The sequence below is a fragment of the Pygocentrus nattereri genome, chromosome 18, assembly GCF_015220715.1.
Source record: "Pygocentrus nattereri isolate fPygNat1 chromosome 18, fPygNat1.pri, whole genome shotgun sequence".
In the NCBI taxonomy this organism is placed as follows: domain Eukaryota; kingdom Metazoa; phylum Chordata; class Actinopteri; order Characiformes; family Serrasalmidae; genus Pygocentrus; species Pygocentrus nattereri.
In genome coordinates this window covers 38299478-38320280 of record NC_051228.1, presented here as the reverse complement: position 1 = coordinate 38320280, position 20803 = coordinate 38299478, and the positions used below count along the sequence as shown (strand labels likewise).

The window sequence follows — 20803 nt, the reverse complement described above, 5'->3', positions numbered from 1 at the left end:
AATAAATTGTAACCCTAACAACCCTAACCCTTTTTTTTTTGAGTGTAATATATCTGTAAACGCTAGGGGCGCAAAAAACAGACGTTTCTGTAGAATGACCCAGAAATGTTTTAGGAGATACATATGAATAGGTGTTTATGTCTGAAATACATGTATAGATATATAATTCAGGTATTTGGGCATACATTTTCCAAAATGCTTATATTCCAATAAATAACAATACAAAATAAATAAATAAATAAATAAATAAATAAATAATTTCTTTCATGAGCAGTTGGTGTTCAAAACCATGGTGCCACAAGCTCTCCTTGAATGCATTATTGAATGACTCAGGCTTGGACAGGCGAAAGATAAAAGCCGAATATGGTGAGAAAATCCCCTGCAGGTCACAAAGTGTCTACGAAATACAAAAAAAATCAAGAGGGAAGCCATGGAGATGTTACTAAAGCTGTCTTTGTGAATGACAGTAGCAGATGCTGCAGCTGTGCGGCACAAGGCATTCAATCTGTACAGTGGACACATAGACATCTTACATATGAGACTCGTGTTTTTTTTTTTTTTTTAGGGACGGTTTTACGAACCTCAAGAAATTCAAGCTCAAAAAAGGAGTTCCAACAGATACAGTGCTCAAAAGTACAGTCGTGGGAGAACATCATTTTTTAATTATTTAATTTCCTGATGCATCATAGAAATGGTCATATTCAAAAAGCATAATTTAGCTATAACTTACCAATCAAATTCTTGGGGCCCTAATGCAGAATAGCAACTAGAAAACTTTAATCCAACCTCCCATTTTACTTCAAAACCAACAGCAATAGAAGACGAGAGGGAGTGTGTTATTGTGAAATACCATCCCGGCTGTGGTTTGGTGGCCGTAGATCATCCCAGCCGCGATGTTATTGGTGATAACTCACTCCTCGGATTTTTCAAGCATGAAAAATGTACTGAGGTCTTGGAGAGAGACAGAAGGCGTTTATCTGCATTGCTCTGACCATCAAAATCCAACCAACGAGATTGAGCATCAGTGCGAACTACCGCACTCCTCGCCTAGAAGGCTTCAGACGGTCATCCAAAAGACAGGATACGCAGCAAAGCATCCCAAACGCTAAAGGTAAGAGACAATAATGTTTGAGTACTTTTACTAAGCTTCTTTAAATTTTCAATTACTCGAATTGCTGAGTCATTGAGTTTCAGTCTGAAAACCTGGTTGTTATTGCTGGTTTTTCAGATTTATATAAATGAATAAATCCATTACATCCTCAGTGTGGAAAGAAATTAATAAGACAACTTTTGAGCACTGCATTTTAGAACTAGGAAAAACGACTACGTTCCTGGTTATTTAATACTACAGTAGACTGGCTGTAGTAGCCAGTTGTGGTTAACTTTGAATCTTCCATTCTAAAACAAAAGAAATATGTAGTGGACACTCCACAGCCAGGTTTGCCAGTTGGCACAATGACATCCTGGCTTTTATGTAAGCCTCATTGTGAACATGCAGTCTGATATTCAGATGTCTATGGGTGTATGAGGTCAAAGTTGCTGCATTACTTGGATCTGTGGCTGGTGCTGCTGCTGGAGCCTCGGGGACGGCAGGCTGGACCCAGAGCCCTCCAGACCACAACCCAGCTGGGACAGCACTACCGCGCCAGCGCGGGCCGAGGCCAGCACCGGGACAGGATGGGGGGGTGGAGGTAGGGGGAGGAGAAGGAGGAGGAAAAGAGTAGAAAGGAGAGAGGGGGAGAGGGGGAGAGAGGGGGAGAGAGGGGGGGGGGGGGGGGGGGGGGGGGGGGGGGGGGGAGAGGGAGAGAAGGAGAGAGAAACAGATGGACAGGGGAGGGCAAGGAAAGAAGGAAACAGAAACAAAAGGTAGAATGTAGCAGAGAAAAGGGGAAGTCGCATTCACCTCATGTAAATCAAACAACGAACCCACAGTATCAAAATGGAAACATAATCGGATTAACTGATTCATTTCTTGCTGACGGGTCAGTGATACTACACTACAAGTTATCAGCAAAATATTAGTACATCTACTGTTGTGTTAGTACCTGTTAGGGAGACACTTGAATGTAGATAAATGTAGATCAAGGAAAGAAGGAGAAAATGGAACATTAGATGGATGTTTGAGCGCGTGAAGGTGTGTTTATGTGAGCATACACACCTGCCGTCTGCGGAGACATGAACCCTCCCACCCCAGCGAGGTTGATGACGGCAGTCTGTTGTGTGGCGAGGCCCTGCTCCGCGGTCAGTCCCTGCTCAGTCTGATCAAAGGAGATAGCGGATCAGTACCTGTAACTGGAAAACTATCTCGGCACGTTTTCACAGAGCACTTAGGCCACATCCACACAGCAGGTAAAAGTGGTCTAAATCTGTTTTTGTTTGTCTGGTCAGATGATCTTTTAAATGTGGTCTGTATGCGACAGTCTGAACAGATCAGCTCCTCAACCGACCCGCAAAAGAACGGAGCGTCACGGCTCATCCAGAGGTAAACAATCACAACCGCCAACGAACGCCAGCCGCTCCCAGAGGATCAGCTTCATCTTCACCAGCATCACAGCAGCCATCATGAAGCTTCACTGACTGACAGCTGGGCTCATCACCCAGAATTTGTTTGAAAGGGTGTGGTCACTTCTTCGGAATTCATTAAACTTCACTTTCAGACTTTTAACTGTTCTTTGACGCTGCATTCAAAATCTCTTCTGGTGCAGAAACATCAGCCTAAATGTTTATGAGTCTCAACAGGGCGAAGTTTTGACAAATGTGGAGCTGGATTGATTTGGATTGAAAACTTTTGCAAAAAATTCCGATCTGGTTTTTCAGACTGAGCACTGCTGCATATCGGATGCGTATCGGATTTCAGTGCCACATAAGAAAGCGTCTCAAATTGGAATAGGACATCTGTGTCACGTATGAAGAAACAGATCAGATTTGGGCCACTTTTACCTGCTGTGTGAACAAAGCCTTTGTAATATGTCTAAGTTACACTTTACATAGCTTCACATTTACATTCACACAAACGAAAGCTGCAGCAAAATTCTAATGAACACTGTAGGCCTTATTTTAGTAGGGCTGGACGATATGCACTTAAAATGCTATGCTCAATGGATATGATGATATCACGAGCGATTACGATTAAATCAGTGTGTCTGACTGAATGTGCCACAAATGTAGCTACTTTAAAACAAACAGCATTCCCTGCTTTCGCTACAATGACAACATAAACAAATATACAGTTTATGTCTATATATACACAAAGTCTCTCCTTAAAATCAGTGGAAGAGCAGGGTTCAAGCCCAGTGCATGTGAGCAATGTAATGTGCTTATAATAGAAATTCATCATACTAATGATTAAAATATGCCATGTGAACATCATGTTGTCACCATTCAGAGCATATGGGGGAAAAAGGTGCTGCAGATACCAACTGAGATGCTGCTTCTAAGCTTATCTGCCTCCTAATTGTAGTGGTGGTGGGCTGCTTAGTATCTTACGACCAAGTGGTCACTACAAGGTTTTAGCCCAGATTTTCCAGTTGCAGACAATTTTGCAGCAAACCACTCGACTCATGGGAGTGTGAACAGTTAAACTATGCGATTATCACAGCTTGTGACACCCTTGTGTTTTCTAGCCAGCTTAAACTTCTATATGAATGTCTTTATGAACGTGATAATTCGTAGGAACAGTGAAGGCAGGAGCCAATGAGAGTGGGATAGAAAACTCTCGGGTAGCGAGTCGCAAATAATCAAAACAACAGTAAACATGGTTAAGAATTGACTTGACTACTGATTGAGGAGCCTTTTGTCCAGGCACAGCGTCTGTGTTTACATGCAAAGATTTTTGCCAATCCGACTGAACACAATCCGATAACGGACTCAGACTGAGGTGTTTATGCTCACTCTACTCAACAGTCTGATGGACAATCTTCGTTTACATGCTCACGACAAGTAATCAGTTCCCTTCTAATTCCTTATTCCTTATTAAAGAAGGCCGAGAGGAAGACGTCGTGCTCTGAGACGCATAAGCTGGACGTCCGTCCCACCGCCGTCTTTTAAAGATCAGAGCATGAACTTCGTCTCCTCTGCAGACCAGTTTCTGCTCCGCCGTGTTGAACGGTATAAACTCTAACTGTGACGCGACGCACATGCAGAACGGACTGAAACTTTCCGATAGGGAATGTAATCGGATACAGGCGTTTACACGGATATTATTCTTCTATTTAACGGATTATTTACAGGATTACCCACCTCGTTCAATCAGATACAATCTGTATTCTGAATGGCCTCAATCGGACTAGACTATTCCGATTGAGGTGTTTACATGGACGCATTCTATTCCAATTGAGCCATCAGTCGGATTATAAATGAATTATTAGGCTGCATGTAAACGTGGCTACTGTCACACATCTTTCCAGGTGAAAGACCCAGTCTGGGCTCGCTTGTGTAGTGTACACACAGTTAAGTCAATGAACAGCAGCTTGCAAGCAATAAATGTGTAGTGTGAACAGTTCAGAGATTCTAAAATTTGGAAATTTGTGCAGCGTCCACTAAATATACTTGCAGCAACTCTTCCCAACGACCTCATTGAAGTTGACTCACCGACTCCCCCTGCTGTTGTGGGCTGGAGGTGGCAGACTGGCTGCTCTGCTGCTGCGGAGAGAACTGTGAGAGCTGCTGCTGCTGCTGCAAAGAGTTAAAGATGAGTGGCGTCGCAGGGATCTGAGTCAGAGAGACACAGATAGCAGAAAGAAAATAAAAGATGGAACGAGAGAATTTTAAACAAATCTATCAACGATATGTTTAATTCTTCTGAAAGGTGCGTTTCTGACACCGCAGTCCTCACCTGCAGAAGATTGAGTGGCCGCAAGCCTTGGGTATTATTCAGGCCAAAAGGACCACCTGGACATATGAAACAACACAGAATGTGAACAGAACAGCATAAACAAAACCCAACCCTCCCCCATAAATAAGTAAGTCTGAGGAGGTGAATACCTGCAGGAGCTGCAGGCTGCATGGTAGGCAGTGTGCTAGACATTAGGCCTCCTGGAGGCAAAATCCCACTCAGGTTTATCCCAGGCGCCAGTGTACCAGGACTACAGCCCAGCATGGGGTTAGAGCCAGTCATTAGAGTCTGGGGACTGCTGTGTACAACACAGACAATCACACACAAACACAATCACACAGATCAATCAAAAGCAGTCTAAGGTGCAGTACAAGTGTACAGGTGAGAGTACGATAAGAACATAACGAAGGATCGTTTTGCCCCTCTGACTTACGCAGAACATGACAGAAGAGTGGACACTGCAAAAGATAAAGAAATAAAGAGGGCAGAACGTCATACCAGACAGGCCCCACCACGTTGATGAAGTTGAGCCCGGGAGGGTTCGTCATGACCTGGGAGGAGGTGGTACCCGTGCTGATGGAGGTGGGGAGGGGGATGGTCATCACAGGCAGAGCCATCTGCTGCTGGGCGAAAGGGGTAAGCAATGCCGGTTGCTGGGACATGGCAAGGTCCTGTGGGGTGGGTGTCACCGACGGTGTGGCGCTCTGTACATCTGCTGGGTGTGGCGTAGAACAGGGCGTGTTGGTTGGTGTCGGCGTGGATGGCTTAGGGGTTCCTGATCCTGAGAAGGGACAACGGACAGAAAAATATTCCATATATTTATGAATTAATTTTTAAAGACGGTTACAGAAAACTAATACCCATCATAACCGCAGTCATGAATCAAAGGAAAACTAAATGTCTACTGCCAAATTTGTGGAGGCCAATTTTTGTGTAGTCCTAATTGACTTAAAGTTCGTAACAACCCTCTAAAGCAGGGGTGTCAAAAAGTCCTGGGGGTCCACAGTACAGCAGACACAACAATTACATGTCCAAGCACTTCATAAGTTTAACAAGGACAGTAGAGCAGGGCAAAAACTAAAGTCAGAACTGTAGACAACCAACACCTGAGCTTCAAGGCAATTGATTTACAAGCCAAACATCTTTAAAATTTCTTAAAACAAACCAGAACATACACCAATCAGACATAATGTTCTGACCGCCTCCTTGTTTCTACACTCACTGTCCACTTGATCAGCTCCACTTACTGTATAGCTGCACTCTGTAGTTCTACAGTTACAGACTGTAGTCCATCTGTTTCTCTGATACTCTGTTACCCTGTTCTTCAGTGGTCAGGACGCCCATGGAACCTCACAGAGCAGGTACTGTTTGGGTGGTGGGTCATTCTCAGCACTGCAGTAACACTGATGTGGTGGTAGTGTGTTAGTGTGTGTTGTGCGAGTGGATCAGACACAGCAGTGCTGCTGGAGTTTTTAAACACCTCAGTGTCGCTGCTGGACTGAGAACAGTCCACCAACCAAAAATATCCAGCTGACTGCGTCCTGTGGGCAGCATCCTGTGACCCCTAATGAAGGACTAGAGGATGACCAACACAAACTGTGCAGCAGCAGATGAGCTGTCGTCTCTGACTTTACATCTACAAGGTGGACCGACCAGGTTGGAGTGTCTAATAACAGTGGACAGTGAGCGGACACAGTGTTTAAAAACTCCAGCAGCACTGATGTGTCTGATCCACTCAGACCAGCACAACACACACTAACACACCACCACCACATCAGTATTGCTGCAGTGCTGAGAATGATCCACAACCCAAACAGTACCTGCTCTGTGAGGGTCCATGGGGGTCCTGACCACTGAAGAACAGGGTAACAGAGTATCAGAGAAACAGATGGACTACAGTCTGTAACTGTAGAACTACAGAGTGCAGCTATACGGTCAGTGGAGCTGATAAAGTGGACAGTGAGCGCAGAAACGAGGAGGTGGTCATAATGTTACGCCTGGTTAGTCCAGCAGCATGGTGGACCTACTCACTTTGCATCGGGGAGAGTGTTGCAGGGGACAGCAGGCCAACCTGGCCCAACTCAATGGAGTGCTTCCGCGACAGAGACTGACCCTTATTAGGCGGAGGTGTTGGGCACTTCAGATGCCCACTGGGGACTTGCGTATTGTAGGGATTACCTGGAAAACAAAAAGTGGACAGCATTACTAGCGCACACAGCAGAGGAGACAACTGAGCCCTTTACCTTTTAAACACAAAATGACATTCCAGGATACATTAAAGTTGTCAACTTCAGAACACAGACTTTTTAACTTTTGTTCATTACATATGCTCTGTTAGAGGGTCCTGCTGCACTAACCATACACTATCAACGGATTCTTACCTGAGGAGCTGGTGGTGGAGCCAGAGGGCAGTTTGATGGGTGGAGGTTTGTGCTTCACTCCCTTCCCTAACACTGAGGACTGGACCAACGCTGAGTATCCGTCCGTCTTAAAGGACAAAACCAGAACAACTTAAACTAAGCCTTGGTTACATCAAACACAAAAATGACAAAAGCAAACTAATTCAATATACGGCTTCAATATATCTCACCTCTATCTCCCTGGCAGGTGAGAGCTGGCTCTGGGCTCCCACACTGCTGGAATTGTGCAATATCTTCACTTCACACTTTACATCTGTCTCATAAACGTCCTTATACTGAGCCAAAAACCTGCCACAAAGAACAGAGGGTTAACCACACGTATCACTCACGTTCCAACTACACAAACAAACATACAGGAAAACAAGTATTGATACAGGATCAATTAGAAAATTATTCAAATGATACCATAATGTTTGTGACAATCAACTGTTCATTAACCCTTGTTTAACTGCACAAACACTCAATGATCCACCACAATACTTCAGCAATGGAACACAAGAGGGAGTGAGTTATCCTGAAATATCATCCCGGCTGTGATCTGGTGGCCGCAGATCATCACAGCCGTGATGTTATTGGTGATAACTCCCTCCTCGAGTGCTCTACTGCTTTAATACAGCAGTTAAATAAATACAGTAAGAAATGAATAAACTGGCCGTGAACGCGGCTTTAATATGTTTTAATGTTCAGCTCCTTCCTCCTAATTAGAGCTCCTTAACGAGCAGCTCGTTGCTACGTCAGAGTAACAAGCTCTGCCCACTCGCTGCTCAGCCGGCAGTTCGTTCTCCAGCTCCTTACACTAAATTCCCAAACTGTCGTCACCACTGAGCAGCTTTTCAGTCGGCAGCTGTGACAGAAGAACAGCTGAACAACCTGGAATCAGCCAGAAATGAACCCAACACCATTCGCCAGACGGGTCTGATCTTCAGAGTCGGACCAAATCAGACTGAGCCGTAAAACTGACCCAATATCAGGTTCAGCTCAGTTTGGTCAGTTTGTCCAGATCAGTATTAATGTTGTTTTGTTCCAGCCGGTCTGTAAAGCTTCTTACAGCCCGTTTAGTTTGGCGAATGGTGTTGGGTTCATTTCTGGCTGATTCCAGGTTGTTCAGCTGTTCTTCTGTCACAGCTGCCGACTGAAAAGCTGCTCAGTGGCGACGACAGTTTGGGAATTTAGTGTCGTCTCGTCTTCAGAGTCGGACCGAATCGGCTGTCGGTCAGATGTGGTCTTAACAGTGTCCGTTTTCTGTTTGTGGCAAAGTAAGAAGTAAAAACGTTCAGATGGCTCGAGCGTCTCCTACAGCTGTCAGAGTCGTTGCTTAGCAACAGCGTATCAGCAGAGTGATCATGCTTGTGAAAAACCTGTGATGTTATGATGAAATAACAGCACCGTTAGAACGACTCTCAACCAATCAGCTTGAGTAGCCGGAATTAACTGTTGTATACACTGCGCGCACACACACACACACACACACACACACAGCACAACGACAACACACATTACACCTTTTGTACTCACCGTTCAGCATCTACCTTTGAACCAAGGAGGAACCTGGTAAATGTGAAAGAAAAAGAAACATCATAAAAATCCAACCTGATTGAAATCCCAAACTAAAAGAGTGCCTAAACAACACGACCTACTGTTCTGTTACCACAGCACAGAATTTTATTTAATATAAAACCTGAAAAGTTGCATCTTACGGTGGGTGAATGAGGTGTAGGTCTGAAACATCATCATCTACTTTAGGGTCTTTGGCATTGTAGATTTTCCCATACACCAGCGGATCTCCCATAGACTGGAAGATAGTGACTTTTGTCCTCTGAGGCTGGCCACCCACTTCGCATTCAAAAATATAGTCGTCTTTCACATCCTGTACAAATAGGAGGCCAAAATGTTCAACAGACCGTCTCTGGCCCTATTTCTCATGGCATAAACATCCTGGGCGATCCGATCATGTTAAGTTTAAGTATGAATGGGGCACAATGCGCGTCGGAGACACGGGGTGGTCAAGGATGCTTATGACTACAAAACCTTTGTAGTATGAATGCTTTAAGACTAAGTTCACACAGCAGGTAAAAGTGGCCCAAATCAGATTTCTTGTTTGGCTGTTCAGATTATACACTCACCGGCCACTTTGCTAGTAAAAGGTTGGACCCCCTTTTGCTGCAGCCCATCATCTTCCAAGGTTCGACATATTCTGCATTCCTGGGTTGTAACAAGTGGTTATTTGAGTTCCTGCTGTCTTTCTATCATCTGGAACCAGTCTGCCCATTCTCCTCTGACCTCTCACATCAACAAGGCATTTTTCGTCCACACAACTGACCGCTCACTGGATGTTTCCTCTTTTTCGGACCGTTCTCTGTAAACCCTAGAGATGGTTGAGCGTGAAAATCCCAGCAGATCAGCAGTTTCTGAAATACTCAGACCAGCCCGTCTGGCACCAACAACCACGCCACGTTCAAAGCCCCTTAAATCCCCTTTCTTCCCCGTTCTGATGCTCAGTCTGCACTTCAGCAAGGTGTCTTGACCACCTCTACAATGCAGTGAGTTGCGGCCGTGTGATTGGCTGATTAATTATTTGTGTTAACAAGCAACTGAACCTAATAAAGTGGCGGGTGAGTGTATTTTAAATGTGATCTGTGCGCAACATCAGTCTGAACAGATCAGCTCCTAAACTGAGCCGCAAAAGAACAGAGCCGAACTGGACAGAGCCGAACAGAACCGCTACACGTGATTCATTCAGAGGTAAACAATCACAACCGCCAACGAAGTCCAGCCGCTCCCGGAGGATCAGCTTCATCTTCACCAGCATCACGGGAGCCATCATGACGCTTCACTGACTGACAGCTGGGCTCATCACCCAGAATGTGTTTGAGCTCGCTGTATAAAAAGGCACGTTATTCGGACACGGTCACTTCTTTGGTTCGAGTCCTCCGATTTTTTTTTTAACTTTCCTTTCAGATTTCTCCTCCACACTGCGGACTCGTTCTCCTACGGCTCCATTTCTTTCAAAATCTCTTTAAACACGGAGCGCTTTGGAAAAGTGTCTTCTAATTTTTTTGGTACAGAAACAGCAGCCGAGATGTTCATGAGGTCTCAGCAGTGCAAAATGATGACGAATGTCGAGTTGGATTGACGTAGCAATCGCATTGCTGCATATCGGATACGGATCGGATTTCAGTACCACATATGAAAGCATCTCAAATCAGACCTGAAAATGATTCGGTGTGTTTTATGCTGTTCACACTTGCCACAAACATGACACACCTGAGTCACATATGGATTTGGGCCACTTTTACCTTTTGTGTAAACGTAACAAACCTCAAGCTTCATGCCGCATTTATTTATTTATTTTAAACATTGTGCCGCTTTACCTGAAAATATGAACATACATCATCTAGAAGATGAAGAATATTTTAATTCTTTATTTCGTATTTGGGTTCAGCGCCACGCCACCATCTGATCTCGACTGAAAAATCCAATAGAAATCGGAGTAGAAGAATACATGCACTGAGAAATCAGATTACTGAGCTAAAATCCAGCATCCAAATCTATCGGATTTCTAGATCGGAGTATGCTGATCACATGACCGTTTGAATAATCGGATAACTGCGGAAATGACCGGATTTTTGAGCGCATGTATTCGCACTCGATGTCAGCTGATGCCAAGGATGTGGGTGTTTCCCACCATCCAACCACAAAATCTGATCAAATTCAAATTCACGATGCATAGAAATGCCCATTATAAATAGCTATTCGTCTCGATGTCTAATTATGATCGGATCACTTGAGATTTTATATTAATGTAAGTGTGAACAGGTTCATGTTTACAGGTTCAAGGCAAGCTCGGTTAACATGCATATCGCTGCTGTCGTATATACATTTTATGTAAATTTCACTCTGAACAGACCAAAATAAACCACCCAGAACGACTTGGAAAAACGTCTGGTTCCACTGACATACATTTAAAGTAATCTATGTTTTTTTCCTTCTCCAGTAAAGTTACCAGTTTAAAGATATGAGGTTTCTTTCCGAAAGCAGCGATATGCAACAAGCCTAATTGTAGCCCGTTGTAATCAGAGCTTACTGACCGTCAAGTATCCATTATCATAGTTAAGGACAAGACATTTACCTGCGCAGGCCAAACCTGTGTAGGCTGAGAATCCTCCAGTTTGATCGACTTCTCTACCACAGCGTACTTGTCCACCTGCAGCCCAAGTAAAAGCCAACACACTGAAGACGGGTCTGTTTAAACGACGTACATCTGCTCTATAGTGTAAACCCTCAGAACAATACTGGAATTAAAGGACAGACCCACCAGAGTCTATATTGTGAAAGCAGTCATTATCCAAACAGCAGCTTGTGGTCTTGCACAACAGCGAGTGAAAGTAAGAGGATATAACTAATATGGATAGGAACAGGTGTACGTCTGCATCGAGATGACTTACATCAATCTCTGCTGGGGCAGTTAGCTGGCAGCTATTCTGTTTCCACATGTCCACACACTAAAGAAAGAGCACAGAGGTTTATTACTACAGATGCACAATGACGTTGCAATCCTATCTCCCCCGCTACTCTACTAACCCAAACAGCATAAATTAACCCCATGAAGACACGTCAAAACATCTAGCCAAATTTCTACAAGCTTTACAAAGATTCATATTAGATTCACGAAGTTGCCTCCGTGAGGATTTTGCATTGCCAGGTGTAAGCAGTCTCACATTGCCAGCTTTGGAGATCTTGAGGTCCACCAACGGTGTTGATTTCCTTTCTTTCCTTTTGTGCAGGTAGTCAAGCAGTCGGAGCTGGGGCGGCATAGGAAGATGAGCCAGCTCCTGCTGCCGGTTCAGTGCCGCTCGTGAGTACCTCTTAAAACACCTGAAACACACACAGAAAAAGAGGCAACATGTTAATACGGCAGAAGCCCAAAGAGGGGAGACAGCGAATGAAGCCTTTCGACGCATAATTCTACACTGATGGATTAGACATCTGTCTTTCAACTTATGGCAGATTAACAGATACACACGGGTATGAACATTGCTGCTTGAGTGCTGTACCCACAATATAAGATCTAGACTAAGGGTGCCCAAGTCTGGTCCTGGAGATCCCCAGACCTGAACTTGCTCTCCATCATTCAGATATTCCCGAAGGCCTTCTTCTTCTTCCTCGTGTCCAGTAGCCATCTAGATCATGCCCTTCTAGTAGTTAACACAGGCGAGCGCGGCTGCATTTGGTTCGGCCTGGTCTTCTGCGGCGCATTGTGGGGCAAAGCTGCATCTAATGAAGTGTTCCATGGGTTGGAGTCACACGAGTCAAATGTTATTATATTCCATTTTTCAGGGATGCCTTGCAGCGTCCCTCACCGGCATACAGTTCAGGGTTTTCCAGACAGTTCAGGGTTGGTCATGGCTGGAGGCAAAGTGTTCATTTGGGGTTATCCCTCTCCATCCATTGGGCTGTCTGACTGCTTCAGCTGTTCCAACGTTTAAGCCATTTCGCTGACCCTGGCATTGGCTGGGCTGGACTCCAGTACGTCCGTGGTGTCCAAGAAACTGCTCCTGAAGTCGTTCATAGGCGACAGAGTGCACATGGAGTGGGTGCCGGATGTCATTGGCTGGCTTTGTCCACTCAGCTTGGGTGGTAATTGCTCTCCGGATGTAAGGGGGTGCAATGCCTGAGAGAACACACAGACAGAGTAGTGGGGTGGTTTTTGGGCTCCCAGTCACTATCCTGCAGGTCTCCTAGAGGATAGGGTGGATTCTGTGTGCGTGGCAGGATCTGCACAGGCATACTCAGAGGTGGAAAACACAGGGCTAATGCCGTTGCTCGATGCGTGCATGGGTGGGCCCCCCATTTAGAGCTTGTTAATTGTTGCAGCAGGCTATTTCTGGCGAAGACCTTGGCTCTTGTCTTCCTAATGTTTTCTCTGTAACCCAGGGTACGGTCTAAGGTTACTCCCAGGTATACCGAATGTTTTCTAGCCTCAAAGGCCTTGATTAACAGGGATCAGGGGTATCAGGGTGTTGTGGATATAGCTCAGTCATGGCTCCTTTTGCATATGTGAACACGCCAAATAAACTCGGACCCCTCTAAACGGACCCAAAAACGAACTGAACTCTCTTTGGAAGACTGAAATTTAGCACTTCAGCAGGTAAAAACAGACCACCAAGGAGTCTGTCGGTGATCTGCCACAAGACAGCAGCGCTGATACATAAAGCGATGAGATGGGGGAGCCCGCATGATTTTCCCGTTTTAAACGATCATGCCTGGCAGCGCTGCTGTCTTGTCGCAGATCACGGACAGGCTTTATCCTCAGTAGAACCTTATGAATGATCCTTGCTTGGTCCGTTTTTACATGCTGAAGTCCTGAAGACTGTGGCTGTGTGTCTGATGAGCCTGGGGGTCTTCACCATGAAGCAAAACAAAAGCGGACTGGGGCTGTTTGGTTTTCACAATGCACAAATCAATCGAACCACAGAACAAAGTACCCAAACTCAGACCCCCCCCCCCTCACAAGAGATGGTCTGAGGGAGGGTCTGAGTTGGTTTGGTGTGTTGACAGAAAACCATGACTTCGCAGTCTGAGTCCACAATGAAACAGCCCAAGTATGAAAACACCCTTAGACAGGGATGAAACTAAACCACCAGGGCCAGACTTTGGGCACCCCTGGTCCAGAAAAAGTGCTTCCTGTTTTTTAACCACATTAGAATTACGGTACAAAATGCAGAATAAACGGGGAGAGTTTTTTGTTTTTAAATTGAGCAACTCACATCTTGAAGCTTTAACCAGGGCACAGGACAAGCCCACATTTATTCTTCAGCAGATGGAAGCCCACATTGCATAACTAATCCAGAAATTAAAACAAGATTCATTCTTTCCATTGGCTCTACATTCCAGACACACTGAGCTGTCCCTCTCCTGCCCTCACACTCTCCTCGCTGGCACTAACAACACTCTCAGAGAGTCTCACACACACACACACACACACACACACACCTCCAGGCCATGAGCTTAACGTGGACATGGACTATATTTCCTTTTCAGTGGGGAACTATCAATACTGTAGAGTCCAGGCTTAATCCCTTTTCGGAATACCAACTCACTAAGTGTTGGTAGTGTAGCGCAAGGGTATTTAGTTAAAATTCAAAGTCCAGTTAGAGAAAATTTCCTCAAGCGAAGGTCCAGAACATCATGTCTAATCTGCATCATGACAGATTTCACCAACATTTACTGAACATCAGATCAAATAAAATCTGACCGAAGTGGACTTCACCAACATTTACTGAACGTCAGATCAAATAAAGTCCAGTTCGGTCAGATTTCACCAACATTTACTGAACATCAGATCAAATAAAGTCCAGTTCGGTCAGATTTCACCAACATTTACTGAACGTCAGATCAAATAAAGTCCAGTTCGGTCAGATTTCACCAACATTTACTGAACATCAGATCAAATAAAGTCCAGTTCGGTCAGATTTCACCAACATTTACTGAACATCGGATCAAATAAAGTCCAGTTCGGTCAGATTTCAACAACATTTACTGAACATCAGATCAAATAAAGTCCAGTTCGGTCAGATTTCACCAACATTTACTGTCAGTTTCCTCTTTTTAGATCACGTCATGTGGAATAACTTCCCTCTGACTCACTTTCTTCTCTGACTGCTGTTTCTCTCCTCGTCCCTCCCCCTGTGTGGCGTCACTCACTCGAGTCTCAGAGCTCATCGTAATGCACTGATCTGATTGGCTGAGTAGCGTCACATGTGATATGTACAACACATGCAATTGCTCTGTGAGTCTCCCGGGCACTAAAACTACCATAAAATATAGAAAATTTACACCTGTTAAAATAGGATCACCAAGTCGAAATTAAACAATTCTCCAGTTTATCGCTTATAGCTCCAGGTCCGCATAGGACAGCACCTGGGTCCGGACTCGGACTGTAGTCTGCCTATTACTGACCTGTGGTGTCGCAGGTAACACCCCTTCCTTCTAAGTTGTAGGTTCAAGCCCCGCCTGTGTAATCACCCTACACTATACCAATAACAGTCCCTGGGCAAGACTCCTAACAACACCTTCACCTACCTGTGCAAAAATGCTCAAATTGTAAGACGCTGAATTAGAGCATCTGCCAAAGGCTGTAAATTTACATGTAAATGAACTGCCTCAGCAAAACACTCACACTTGCGTGCAAAAGCCAAGTGGACTGGTGTGACTACAGGTTTTCATTCCTAACAATTGATCAGATTTGCTCCTGCTTGATTTGAATGGCTCTTTGCAGATAAGACTTGGACAACCCTGGTATACATAGGGTGCACATACAGCATGACAGCACAGTGACCTGTGCCTGGTAACGGTTAACGGAGTAGAAAACAAAAACTTATTTACCGCCAGTAAATTTGGAGACAGCCCCAAACTCTGAACTGAACACAAAAGGAAAGACAGTGAGTAGGCTAAGTGAGGCTTAATCTTTGTGAAATAGACCGTAAAGCGAAGTGGAAAACAAATCACAGGCACAGGCCTTTTGCCACGGATTGTGCATCTGGTTGTAATAATTGTGAAATCTTCTACAGGCCACATGCACACACTAAATATTTCAACAAGATTCTCTGAGTAAAAAGGATGCGCTCACCGTCAGCTCTCAAGCACACCCACACAGACAGACACAAAACACACACACACACACACACACACACACACAAAGACCCCAAACCCTTGAGAATCAGTCACCGTTTCATAGGGCGCGTGTTCATTTTCTGCTTGTTGTAGAGAAGCCGGTTGGAGGTGCAGGTGACCGAGACAGAGGGGTCCAGACACAGAGGCTCTGCTGTGGCCAGGATCAACTGGCTTTCAAGCTGCAGCTTATCATCCTGCAAACAGAAAAATGAGAACACTCAGATCGGATGAATGACAATCTTACATTTCATTTCAATGCAGAGCTGTACATCCATCAGGTATAGCATTCTGACCACCTCCTTGTTTCTACGCATTGTCCACTTGATCAGCTCCACTTACTGTATAGCTGCACTCTGTAGTTCTACAGTTACAGACTGTAGTCCATCTGTTTCTCTGATACTCTGTTACCCTGTTCTTCAGTGGTCAGGACTCCCATGGACCCTCACAGAGCAGGTACTGTTTGGGTTGGGTGGTGGGTCATTCTCTGCACTGCAGTAACACTGACGTGGTGGTGGTGTGTTAGTGTGTGTTGTGCTGATTGGAGTGGATCAGACACAGCAGTGCTGCTGGAGTTTTTAAACACTGTGTCCACTCACCGTCCACTCTGTTAGACACTTGTCGGCCCACCTTGTAGATGTAAAAAGAGCTCGTCTGCTGCTGCACAGTTTGCGTTGGTCATCCTCTAGTCCTTCATCAGTGGTCACAGGACTCTCCAGCAACGCTGCTGTGTCTGATCCACTCAGACCAGCCCAACACACGCTAACACACCACCACCATGTCAGTGTCACTGCAGTGCTGAGAATGACCCACCACCCAACCCAAACAGTACCTGCTCTGTCAGGGTCCATGGGGTCCTGACCACTGAAGAACAGGGTAACAGAGTATCAGAGAGACAGATGGACTACAGTCTGTAACTGTAGAACTACAGAGTGCAGCTATACAGTCAGTGGAGCTGATAAAGTGGACAATGAATGTAGAAACGAGGAGGTGGTCGTAATGTCATGCCTGATCGGTGTATATAAATACGATACACACTCACAGCAGCTTAATTTCCGTGGACTGAGAGGAGCCAGGGAGTGAACGGTAGGTTCTGAAACTCTTAATGTTTACATATTTCATCAGCCTCTTACTTCAGAAAACGTAAGCAAAACATGTTTTTCCACTATATCGTCCCTTTCAGAAAAGCTCTGAAATATGACACAATTGTAAGTGCTTCCCACCTGTGTCCACTTATGGTGATCACTTGTCATGGCATGGACGTCACAGATCAGGGTCTGTAATAAAAGACAGGTCAGGATTCACCACGAGTGCTTGCACAGTTACCACCGCTGCAGCTTACTTGGAAGATATCGAGAGAACCTGTAATGTCTAAAACGGTGAGACTGCTCACCTGCATAGTGGGTCTCAGCAGTACATGGCGACTCTGATAAGAGGCTGTCTTGGCATTCCCCGACTGTCGGTAATCTCGGACCTCTGCAATTACGCAGCCACAGTGAAATATGTTCACCTGAAAAAAGGAGTTTAAATAACACAGAGTGCACCCGCTTAGCACAGACGAGTCAGGCGTAAACGGAGGCATCACTCCAATCAGGAGCACTAAGGCTGCGTTCACATTTCCAGGCTGAAGTGGCACAAATCAGATTTTTTGCTCTAATGTGACTCAGATCTGGTGTTTTCAGGGCCGTGTGGACACAAATCTGATCTGTTCGAATCCGACCTGAGCCACTTTCACATGTGGTCCTAGATGGGATACGCATCCGATTCATGCGCTTCTTTTTCCGCCGCGCGTGCGTCATCATTCAGCGTTACCATGGCAACCAGCGCCGAACAGACGTTAAAGCCCGTAAACGGTGGAAAAGCAGCTCATCTCGCCTTCTTCTCCTCCGTCTGGCTCTAATAACGAAGCTGAGAGCTGATCAGAGTTAATGATCTTCTCAGCGAAGCTCGTTCTGCTCGTTAGTTTGTGCTGATGATGCAGTGATTCAGTCACGTGACGTTACTGAGCAGGAGGAGCTCATGAGGGTCATTTCAGGAGCCGGTTCATCACATTAACGACAGATTTGAGTCTCTGACCTAAACGAATCTGAAGCCTCGAGTCAGAGAGATCGGATTTGAGCAACGAGGCTTGTAGCGTGAACATAGCCTAATAATCAGCGCGCTAAATGTCAGACCGTGTTTCCTGAAGCCCCAATCAGAAACAGAGGAAACTCTAAACTCCTCAAGAGAAAACACAGTAAATAAGTGCCCTATATTTATGGTAGTTTCAGCCGTGTACTGTTAGCTTTTGAAGTGCCAACAATGTAACCGTACTGATTTTGGTTTGAAGAAATAAAGGGGAAAAAAACAGACATGACAAAACCAGATAACCATATAAAAAAACCTATAACCACATAAAAACTGTTGTGTATATAAATCAGCACGCAGTCTTCAGCACTTTTGCTTACTTGTGATTTTTCAAGAAGATCCACCAGGATAGGGGGCAGCTCCTCAGCGTCCAAGTAGTCCAGTAGCTCTCCTTCTTCATACGGAAGCCGAATTGTCTCTGAATCTGGCAAAATGCATACAAATAGTAAAGCTCTCTCTCCGTCTGCAATGCAGTAATGGATGTATCTTCTGGAAATGAATAAACTGGGCATATTATACAGCAGACTTTGAGCAGTTCTTCTCTCTGTTGCCCTATGATAAACAAATTTGTTTTCCAAAACAAATATTATTGGTCATATGTTTATTTTTCCCTCGAATTTCACCCGATCCTCTGGATTATGGGCTGAGTTAGCAATCTAAATGCATATATTGCCGTATAGATGACACCACTGTTTGTTAAGCTGCTTTAGCAGGAGTAGCCTAAAGCTGGAGTAGCTGACGTAGTAGCAGTGCTGAACTACAACACAGTCTGTACTCTCGGGATTATTAAAAGCACTGTTAGCTTTCATTAATTGTCAGGTAACTTCAGTTCAATGCGCAGAAGTGTTAGATGGCTTGTAGCATGTATGCCCCAATATCTGACTCCTTAATTATCTCTTAATTTAAAGGACCCAGTGACGTTTAACAAGAAAACAGGTACACAGAACAAAATGCACTGGGTTTTGTGTGCCAGTGCCTGGAGTTCCTTGTTTGGAAGGACTGAATAGAATTGAATTCAGAACCATTTTGCCAACTGTGTTTTGCACACTGTGGAATTAGACCTCCACATTTAACCCATCCATGCAGTGAAACACCCACATGCATGCACACTAGTGAACACACACACTAGGGGGCAGTGAGCACTCTTGCCCGGAGCAGTGGGCAGCGCCCGGGGAGCAGTCGGGGGTTAGGTGTCTTGCTCAAGGGCAGTTCAGTCATGGTCCGTCAGCCGAGGGGATCGAACCGGCGACCTTCCGGTCACAGGGCTGGTTCCCGGACCTCCAGCCCACGACTGCCCCCAGAAACGGACCGTGTGATGTTGGAGAAATGTTGAGGAAAGGAAAAAGAAATGCATACCAGATCCATTTTTGCCTCTGAGCATCAATGAGTATCCCTCATTTCCAGGGTACAGGTTGACCACTAGACACGAGACGGACTCCTGTGACACCAGCTTCTCTAGTAGATTCACATTTCTCCTAAGCTTCTGTGGAAAGAGAACGGGCACTGCTAGTACTGTGATGCAGGTAGAACATTTCCCTGTTCACGCGCAACACCAAAGGCTCTCAAACGTCCAGGCCGTTTACAATATCACACTGTTAAAACCAAAAAAAAAAAAAGGATGCCATGCCAGAATAAACCTTCTTTCCGGGCGTTACCTTTAACTCTGGCTCCTTTTCACACTCTTCAATGTACAATTCATAGAGTTTCTGATATAAAGACTTCCTCCCGCTGGAGGAGACCCTTCTCCTAGCCGGCCGTTGTCGAGCACTTTCGATGATGTACTGGACACAGACAGAGTTATTTGTGAGCACTGAAAACACAAAGGCAGAACCATCAAAAACGACACACAGGACAAAACGTTCACCGTGACCTCACCTCAGCCCGATCCAATGCATATTCCAGAACCTGTTGCTGCAAAAGAGGCCAAAGTTTCAGTGCTGGCGCTGAACAAATTACACCAACTTGTAAGCAAAGGTCACTTTTGGCATAAAGACACACAAAGTGGAGGCGAAGCACATTCAGGGGGCAAGCAGGACTCGCAGGCTTACCATCGTGATCCACCACCAGTTGCTGTGTGACAGGAGGCGATGCTGTCCTTACCCCAAAACTGTCACGTCCATTGACAGCCCATTCAAACCCTGCGGGCAGAGAGGCAGCGTTAGGTTCCCGAAAGCGCTCTCCGCCGGAGCCGTCCTCACAATCCACCGCTTTCAGTTAAATCGTCAGACGTGCCGCGGATGACACGAACGAACAATTAGAGCAAACTTTGCGCCATTAGCAGCGAATGGCTTAAGCCCTGAACACCTCGACTGGCCAACAGTGTCACCAACAAACCCCTCCCCCCCCCCCGAGGAGCAGAACACGAGACTAGTGCCCACGAGATACACAAACGCCGGGCTGGGGGGGCACTAACTATGTGCGAGAGGACGTTTCTAGAGGATGAAATAACCGCACAGTGTAACTGTTATGAGGCTCACCTCACTGCGAATGGCTGGGCTGAGCTGAGCTATGCTAAGCTAAAGCTAAGCTAACAGGCTAACTGGCTCCCTCAGCGCTGCAGCGGGCTGCGCGAGCGGGCGCGCGCCCACAGTAAGGCGCCGCGGCGAAAACGGAGAAAGCGGACTTGCCCGGTTCGTCGCATCCCCGCGGCTCGAGAACGCAGAGCGATCAGCACGAACGGCTCCTCCAGTGCCTTCAATGAGAAAAACTCACAGCAGCCATTTTCTTCCAGTGTAACAACAAAATCCAAACT

At 45.5% G+C, this 20803-nt stretch overlaps 1 protein-coding gene across 3 annotated transcripts in view; it reads right to left on the bottom strand.

The window, feature by feature from the left end:
- The window catches only part of supt20 (SPT20 homolog, SAGA complex component), a 23998-nt gene extending 3195 nt beyond the window's left edge, over positions 1 to 20803 (bottom strand). The window contains exons 1-23 of one of the 3 annotated variants that reach the window (XM_017717107.2): positions 20679 to 20803; positions 20100 to 20189; positions 19927 to 19962; positions 19707 to 19832; positions 19408 to 19534; positions 18372 to 18475; positions 17318 to 17434; positions 17148 to 17201; positions 15982 to 16121; positions 11973 to 12129; positions 11700 to 11756; positions 11384 to 11458; positions 8952 to 9121; positions 8770 to 8802; positions 7425 to 7542; positions 7216 to 7321; positions 6866 to 7012; positions 5333 to 5615; positions 4984 to 5132; positions 4835 to 4890; positions 4591 to 4710; positions 2159 to 2258; positions 1549 to 1637 (exon numbers count right to left, since the gene is read on the bottom strand). In XM_017717107.2, the coding sequence (XP_017572596.1) occupies positions 1549 to 1637; positions 2159 to 2258; positions 4591 to 4710; positions 4835 to 4890; positions 4984 to 5132; positions 5333 to 5615; positions 6866 to 7012; positions 7216 to 7321; positions 7425 to 7542; positions 8770 to 8802; positions 8952 to 9121; positions 11384 to 11458; positions 11700 to 11756; positions 11973 to 12129; positions 15982 to 16121; positions 17148 to 17201; positions 17318 to 17434; positions 18372 to 18475; positions 19408 to 19534; positions 19707 to 19832; positions 19927 to 19962; positions 20100 to 20102 (2367 nt within the window). In that variant the 5' untranslated portion in view covers positions 20103 to 20189; positions 20679 to 20803. The remainder of the gene's footprint in view (positions 1 to 1548; positions 1638 to 2158; positions 2259 to 4590; positions 4711 to 4834; positions 4891 to 4983; positions 5133 to 5332; positions 5616 to 6865; positions 7013 to 7215; positions 7322 to 7424; positions 7543 to 8769; positions 8803 to 8951; positions 9122 to 11383; positions 11459 to 11699; positions 11757 to 11972; positions 12130 to 15981; positions 16122 to 17147; positions 17202 to 17317; positions 17435 to 18371; positions 18476 to 19407; positions 19535 to 19706; positions 19833 to 19926; positions 19963 to 20099; positions 20190 to 20678) is intronic. The other 2 variants (XM_017717108.2, XM_017717111.2) reach the window with 2 other exon arrangements.